At 36.8% G+C, this 8,977-nt stretch overlaps 1 protein-coding gene across 5 annotated transcripts in view; it reads right to left on the bottom strand.

Annotated features, from left to right (window-relative positions):
* Positions 1-2,721: 2,721 nt before the first annotated feature.
* LOC128021132 (HMG box transcription factor BBX) overlaps positions 2,722-8,977 on the bottom strand; it is a 32,274-nt gene continuing 26,018 nt past the window's right edge. For all 5 annotated transcript variants that reach the window (XM_052608107.1, XM_052608109.1, XM_052608110.1 and 2 more), the window contains exon 17: positions 2,722-8,943. In XM_052608107.1, the coding sequence (XP_052464067.1) occupies positions 8,862-8,943 (82 nt within the window). In that variant the 3' untranslated portion in view covers positions 2,722-8,861. The remainder of the gene's footprint in view (positions 8,944-8,977) is intronic.

Genomic DNA, 8,977 nt, shown 5'->3' with positions numbered 1-8,977 from the left:
GTTGCCATCACCGTGAAGTATTAGACATGGGCTTTTGTGCAAAGATGGTGGTGGAATTACTCTTGTTGTTTAATTCACAGCTTTAACTACTGGAGTCACTGAGCTGAATGTTTTCTATGCTTGGTGTAAAACATGCTTCTGTTGAACATAAAATGATGATTGCAGTCTCTGGTAAGAGATCCAGCAATATTACCAATAATCCATTTACAAATATCATCTGCTCTATTTTTTCTCCACTGCACAGATCACTGTTGTTATTTTAATAAACATTAAAAGTCTTTAATGGATATCTGCATCCAGCATATAGAATAGCCCTTGAATGGTACTGTTACACTGTTCAGAATTAGGATAACATTTTGAATGAGAGAGATTTAAATATGGTTTTCTAAAAATAAACCCTGCATCTAATAGCATTAGACCACTTTTAGGTTTCTACAGTAGCCAGAGTATGTTCTACATTCATGTTCAAGAGTATGCTTCACATTATTATTAATAATAATGATAAAATTCAACACAAATATCAGTTACTTACCCTCACATAAACACAGCATGAAGCTGAAGGCAATAGGAAGAGCCAGTAAAGACATCATTGTAATCACTGTATGCAGAGTCTTTACACTGTTGAATCCTTCATGTCTAACATGTTAATTCAAAAATGAATGAAGGCGGTACCTGCGCATCATAATGTGATCTACCACCAGCTGCTCTAACCTAAATAAGTGAACCACAGAACCTCTTTTCGCAACAACTTTTTTTGTGTTATGGGTATTTTAACTTCAGTAACAACAGTGATACGTTTATTATATTGTCATTATGAATTATTTACAGCCCCCAAATTAAAGCAGAATCAACAGTTATCTTAATTTATTAACAATAATAATTATTATTAATACATTTTTTAAATAAATTAAGTATTTAACTAAAACTGTATTTTATTGCCAAATTTATGTAATTGCTATAAACCCAATTCCAAAAAAGTGAATAAAAACAGAATGCAATAATATGGAAGTTTCAAATATATTTTATTCAGAATACAGCATAGATGACATATCAAATGTTTAACCTGAGAAAATGTATCATTTTAAGGGGAAAATAAGTTGATTTTAAATTTATGGCATCAACACATCTCAAAAACACTGTGTGGCATCCCCTCTTCTTTTTATATCAGTCTGCAAACGTCTGGGGACTGAGGAGTTGTTCAAGTTGCTCAAGTTTAGGAATAGGAATGTTGTCCCATACTTGTCTAATACAGGCTTCTAGTTGCTCAACTGTCTTAGGTCTTCTTTGTCGCATCTTCCTCTTTATGATGCGCCAAATGTTTTCTATGGGTGAAAGATCTGTACTGCAGGCTGGCCATTTCAGTACCTGGATCCTTTTTCTATGCAGCCATGATGTTGTAATTGATGCAGTATGTGGTCTGGCATTGTCATGTTGGAAAATGCAAGGTCTTCCCTGAAAAAGACGACATCTGGATGGGAGCATATGTTGTTCTAGAACTTGGATATACCTTTCAGCATTGATGGTGCCTTTCCAGATGTCACACACACTCATGCAACCCCATACCATCAGAGATGCAGGCTTCTGAACTGAGCGATGATAACAACTTGGGTTGTCCTTGTCCTTTTTAGTTCAGATGACATGGCGCCCCAGTTTTCCAAAAAGAACTTCGAATTTTGATTTGTTTAAACACAGAACAGTTTTCCACTTTGCCACAGTCCATTTTAAATGAGTCTTTTCCAAGAGAAAATGCCTGCCCTTCTGGATCATGTTTAGATATGGCTTCTTTTTTTTACCTATAGAGTTTTAGCCGGCAACGCCAAATGGCACAGTGGATTGTGTTCACCGACAATGTTTTCTGGAAGTATTCCTGAGCCCATGTTGTTATTTCCATTACAGTAGCATTCCTGTATGTGCTGTCTAAGGGCATCCAGTATGGTTTTCCGGCCTTGAGCCTTACGCACAGTGATTTTTCCAGATTCTCTGAATCTTTGGAAGATATTATTCACTGTAGATGATAACTTCAAACTCTTTGCAATTTTTCTCTGAGAAACTCCTTTCTGATATTGCTCCACTATTTTTTGCCGCAGCATTAGGGGAATTGGTGATCCTCTGCCCATCTTGACTTCTGAGAGACACTGCCACTCTGAGAGGCTCTTTTTATACGCAATCATGTTGCCAATTGACCTAATAAGTTGCAAAATAGTCCTCCAGCTGTTCTTTATATGTACATAACTTTTCTGGGCTCTTATTGCTACCTGTCCCAACTTCTTTGGAATGTGTAGCTCTCATGAAATCCAAAATGAGCCAAGATTTCAAAATGTCTCACTTTCAACATTTGATATGTTATCTAGATTCTACTGTGAATAAAATATAAGTTTGTGAGATTTGTCAATTATTCTATTCCTTTTCTATTCACAACTTGTACAGTGTCCCAACTTTTTTGGAATCGGGTTTGTAGTTTTATTAAAAATGGAAATTATTGTAAATATTATTGTCTGATTTAATTCATATTTTAAATAATAATAACGTTTAATGAATAAAATATAACTATGAATTTTAATAGCAATGAAAAAAATCAATAAAATGCATCTGATAAACACATTTTATAAGCAATACGAAATAAAGATAAATAATAATAATAAATAATAATAATCATGGTTAACTAATCAAAAATCTTTCAGTGACATTTGTGATCTGAAAGCAAGACTGCAGGCAGACATATTCATATGTATGTTACTTTAATAGGTGTGTAAAGAATAACATTTGCGTCAGCAGACAGTGTTATGACATAAGACTCAGTGAGAAGGGCAATGGCAAAGGGGTCCCTCTCTACGCAGGGGATCAGTAAGGCAAGGCTGCATCAACAACTGGACTGTAACAATCAGATCCATACATTGCATCATACAGTACTAGTGACAATAATCAGATCAAGCACACAAGTATAAACTCCTTAGAGGAATCAAGAACAGGATCTTGGGTAAGCATTTAAAAAGACAGCGCCACAACTGCATCTAAAGCCATGAACGTACATTCATGTACAGAGAAAATCCTCATCATTGACAGGGTGCATATTCAAGGTTATTAATACTCGAAACGAGTTGAGAAGGTGAAATGTGGAAAGGTTTGGCAACTGATATCCGTGATCGCTGCTATTGCATGTTTCGGGTCTAAATGCGTAACAGTGAAAGATATTTGATGTCAGATATGATGGTGGCAGTTGTACTGCGCATTTCAGAGGTCTGGGTTTGTGTTTCAAGGATGACTGGAAGTTTTTACAAATTATTCACGTAAGGAAGCAGCCTAGAACTCCTCTATATAAAGCCACCGCATACAGAAGGACTAGATTGGAATTAGAAAAATACAGGTACAAAATCCATTACATTCAAGAGACAATCTAGCACAAAAGGGTAATATCATAATCTTTATAGCTAATATAGGAATTTCTGTTTCATAGAGGCAATTTGCTAAAGAGGCATCTTCTAAATAGAAAAAAGGGGCGAACATCATGATGGGGGCATCATGGGATGGGATCAGATTCTAAAGATGCATCATGCGGGGATGTTCAAATTAGCCATGTTATCATTCAACGCATTATAATTCTCGCTAACAATGATGATTTGTTAAAATACATATTTCACCCTCTGGATATGCAGGGGTCATGATAAAGAACGACAATCATGATGGGATACTGGCGAGATGGGATTAATCTTTATAGGAGTAATTCACACAAAAATGTAATTTTGGCACCATTTATGCACCCTCATGTCATTCCAATTCAATATGATTTATTTTCTGGCATAAAAAAAAAAAAAAAGATACATTTTGAAGATTGTCCATGTTGCATTTTTCCATACAATGAAAGTGAATGGTGACCAAAATATAAAAAAGCACCATAAAAGTATGACTTAAATGTCTGTACTTTCTCTGCACAAAACTATTATATGGCTTCAGAAGACCTGAATCAGAGTCATACGAAACACTTTTATGGTGTTTTTGTCTTTTTTAAAGATTGTATTGAAAAATGCAGCATTAACATTCTTCTTAACATCAGTTGTTTGTGCTCCATGAAATCATGCAAATACTGGAACATGAGGATGAGCATATGATGACAGAATTGTAATTTTTGGGTGAACTGTCCCTTTAAGAAAGTGATGGTAAATGTTTTGGTATGGGTTTAAGGTGCAAATATTGTTTTTCTAAAATAGGTATTAAAAAGGTGCCAACATTTTGCACACCACTCTCACTGTGGGTTAATTCAGAGGAAAAACCATCAGAAAAGATTAGAAGAATTAGTTGTGCTGATAAAATACATTTGAAACCTGAAGACATATCCGCTGGGCTAAGCTCAGCGGAATAAAGCCTGGCTCTCTGCATCATGAAAATTCCCTTACAGACTATTTTTGCTTTTCTTTGGCAAATGTCTGAAAGAATGACAGTGTATAACATGCCTCCTGATCGCCGGGAAGAACTTAAATTGTGTCTGAGGCGCATTATACGCAAGGGAAGACGTCTTCCGGTAACTTCCTGTGAACTACAAAAATTTAGGACTTGAGTAAGTCATGATTAACTATCCTTTGAGGAAACAGATAATCTTCTAGTGGGCCTTAAATTGCATTCACATTAGCGAAATCTCAGCAAAATTTACTGTCAATATTGTAGAAATGTACGCAGTACTACTCACAAAGTAGTCTCAGCCTCAGACATCACACCTACGGACTGTTGGCTATATGTCTGATGCATATAATACACAAAAGTGGAAACACTTCAGAAGTGTCGAAGTTGTCATTGGATTCTTACGAAATAAGAAAGCTGGCGTGCTGTGACGATGAGTGCTTATCAGGATTGCCTAAACGCTGGATATTTAAAAGTATCTCAAATATTTAAAGTTTGCGGCATAAAATCGTTAAAATACGTCCAAGAGTATTAAACACTGGTCTGTTATTGTGGCGACATTTCCAAGTCCCGAAACGTGACACTGAACGAAACAAACTGTGATTGCTTGTTTGACATTTTGGTATCCAATGAAAGCTGCCATAGATTTCAGACCTAAAGCTTTCATTCTGAAGGTCTGGCTGTGTGAGACTACTCACAAAGCAGCCATTTTTTTAAACAAAGCAAATTTGCGGTGAATTTATGAGACCAATTTCATCATGAGCGAAATCTGCACGGGGAACTTTTTTCTCTTTGCGCAAAACTCCAGACCATATGGATTACTATTAAAATGACTTGAGTTTGCCTGTGAAAATTTGCTGAGAAATGCTAAATGTGATCGCAGTCAGAGTGGGCGATGTTTAATTTTACGCAAGTATTTTCCGTAAAATGAAACATAAAATACAGACTAAGGGATCATTTACGATTAGATTACCGATACAATACAAATCATCGATAATCACAATCAACTGATTCAAAACAGCTGAGCAGGAGGTCTAGTATCTTATTATTCATAATTGATACAAATTTTTACCCTACAATACATTTTCATAAATGGGGCCATATAGGTGATTTATAAAATTAGCTTAATAAAATCACTTATAAAAGTGATTAGGTCCTGGTTTTTCAGGTAAACATCATCAGTATGTCTCACGACTGCCTCAGGCACAATTACAGCCTACAAGCTTACTATTACTTAAAATACACTGAGGTTTAAACCCTTGGCTTAGAGTAAATGCCTCTATTGTATAAATAACAGGAAGGGGAACATTCAGACTCAGATCTTGCACCCCACCACACACACCAGACGTCGGCCATATGCGGCAATGTGGTCTCGCACACGCACGTCCACAAGCAGGAACTAAACGTCTTGAGGAGGTGCATTCTTTATCAGTGCTTGTTGGCTTAATAGGTAAGCATAGGTATATATATATATATATATATATATATATATATATATATATATATATATATACACACACACACACACACACACACAGATATTTGTACATGAGTTTTTGACAACAGTCTCGATCCAGTAGAGCACACCTCAGGAAAGGCTGAGGTGTCTAAAAATGAAATGTTATGAACGAAGCAAGGAAAAACAGGTGTTCTAAGGAGAACAAATTAAATACAGTATTTGAAGAAGTAGAAAAAAAACTTATTAGTTATAAGTTCATAAATTCACAGACAATATAATTTATAGAAGAAAAATCTGTGATTTGTAAAGCAAAACAAAACAAGAACTTCAATCGACTTATTAAAAAGGAAAAAGATTGACTTGAACGGTGAAAGAATGTGCGGCTTTTAAACCTGTGATCTGGCTTATAGAATTCCTTCATTTATCTAATCTAGGCTCCCTCCGACCGCAGGAGGGTTTCAGGAAGCAGAGTCCAAGGTTCGAACCAGCCCAAGAACACAGGGAGCTGATGTGCGCTGCAAAAACCAGAAACGATTTCCAGTAAAATATCCTAAACATCCTTAAAACGAAATTAAATTACTTGAGAAACAAAACTGTGCAAAACAATACAAGAATAAACTAAAAAAAGCTGTTAAGCAGACGAATTATTAATTATGTTCCTTGAGTTCCAAAACTTAAAACCTTTCTTCAATTTGTAGGCACTCACATTTTAATAAAGTCTTGTTTTGATCACGAACAACCCTGTGGTTTTTAACGATTCAGCGTAACGAATCTCATAACTCAATGACAATGGCTTGTCACCACTAACTGGTATAATGATGCAGCCTTCAGAAAAGGTCACTGAACGGATCAGTAAATGAAGCTTTTTTAGTAAGCTCATTCAAATAAAAGATTTTGCCAAACAAAAATTTTTGCTTCTTAAATAACCTAATCTCGTTTTGAAGAATTTCTTTTTAGATAGCACACACACCACACAAGCTGGTTTGGAGACCAGAACATGACCCTGCAGGGGTCTGACTCACAAGTGCCTGAAACACAGGATGTGCAGGTTGCAGGAGAACATGTGTGTGTGTGTGTGTGTGTGTGTGTGTGTGTGAGAGTGTATCTGTGAAAGATTTTTCTATGTCAATCCCTGTTTGATTTTCCTTTCTAACTCTCCCATTGTGTGCTTAGAGGAATGGACAGAATCAGCAAAACTATGACTTGGAATGGCGTCTTCAGCCTCAGGTACAGAAAAACACGAGGGCCGAATATCTCAGTGATGATACAAAAGCTAACTAAACAAACCAAAACTTTCTATTATAATGAAAGCCAACGACAACTAAAAGCATTGTCTACGGTAGCTAAAAATTAGTGCAGTGTCTATTATTAAACTATATTAGAGAGGAGTAGCACTCTTTTGGATTAGCAAGCAAGACGCTACACACTGCAGTAAGGTCAAGTATTGACATAAAATGCATTTTTGTCGTTCAAGTATTGCCATACTGCTCTGATAATGATAGCTGTACATGAGTGACGGGGTGTCACGATATAAAAAGGTTCAACTGGCTTTCCATGGCATGATTCAGTCTGAAACACTTGTAGGCAGGGTCTAAAATTATCTCTAACCAACATCCAGCGGTTAATGAATAAAAAAAAAATTAAAAAAATTAAAAAGATTCTGATTATTTCACATTATAACAATGTGGGGGGAAATCATAAATATTCATGAATGAAATGTTATTTTTGTAAATATACATTACGGTTCAAAAGTTTGTGGATAGTCAGTTATTTTTCTAAAGAAATTATTATTTACATTTATTTGGCAAAGAAAGTAATGATCAAAAGTGACAGTAACATTCATGATGCGTTTTAAATAAATGCTGTTCTTTTAAACTTTCTACTAATTCTAAGATTAAGTTTTACACTAATATATAAAGCAGCACAAATGTTTTTAATATTGATAATAAGAAATGCTTCTTTCAGCACCAAAACGGCATCTTAGAATGATTTCTGAAAGATCATGTGACACTGAAAACTGGAGTAATGATGCTGAAAATGCAGCTTTGCCATCACAGAAATACATTACATCTAGATATTTTAAATTCTAATAATATTTCACAATAGTACTGTTCTTAATGTATTTCTGATCAAATAAATACAACACGGTTGATCATAAGGGACTTCTTTCAGAAACGTCTCCCAAACTTTTAAATGGTAATGTATATTAATAAACATTAAAGTATCCGATTCTTGGCAAGTGATAATTTTGGACCCTGCTCGTAAACTACTGCGCAACTTGCGCAAACATCCAGCTCCCCCCGACACGTCGCTGTTGTCTGCGAGTGGAAAACATCTGAATAACTGTCATCTACAGAGGCACCGGACACACTGAGGGTCATTGCTTGAAAGAAAGAGGCATCTAGGCATTGAATGTGCATTATGAAGGTGAAGGTGGTGCATCTGTGCACAGGTCTGTGAGGTATGAGGCTGAGGTTGAGCACTCACTCGCTCTCTTCAAAAGATTCAGAGCAAGAAAAGGGAGCAGGAAGCCACAAAACGTTGTGACTTCTGACCGAGAGATCGTGTACACCGCTGTGTGAAAAAAGACATTTGTGCAATAAAGCTGACCAGGAACAGAAGCGCTTATATAGAGAAAGACAAGGAGGGAACACTTGTTTCAAATGCACTTTTTGTTGGCAAAACTTGACCTTAAATAGTAGCCATTTCTTGCAGATTGTGAAGTCTGAAAACTGGTCCGGCTCCACCAAAGGAAACAGGTGTAGGGACCAGAATGGGCTCTCCCGGGGCCCTGAGGGGGTAAGAGGGAGGGAGAATGGGGTTGGGTGTAAGGTGAAGGCTTCTGGGATAAAACATCTTCATCCTTCTCCGAGCTTCCCTCATCCCTTTCCAGACTCTCTCGCTCTCGCACGCTCTTTCCCCCTGACATCTGAGGCCGAGGGTCAAGAATACAAAGGGTCCATACAAAAGCCCAGACCGGAATAAACCCATCCCAGGCCAGGCTGAGGCCTCACTGGTCCGCACAGGAAATCAGCACAGGAGCTATGTCCTTCACTTGACCTTCAGTGGGGATGTTCACAGCACGCTGGGCTCTGGAACAAACACACAGGTGTTTATTATCAACAG

Source organism: Carassius gibelio, chromosome A10 (genome assembly GCF_023724105.1).
Source record: "Carassius gibelio isolate Cgi1373 ecotype wild population from Czech Republic chromosome A10, carGib1.2-hapl.c, whole genome shotgun sequence".
NCBI lineage: Eukaryota > Metazoa > Chordata > Actinopteri > Cypriniformes > Cyprinidae > Carassius > Carassius gibelio.
This window is presented reverse-complemented; position numbering and strand designations above follow the sequence as displayed.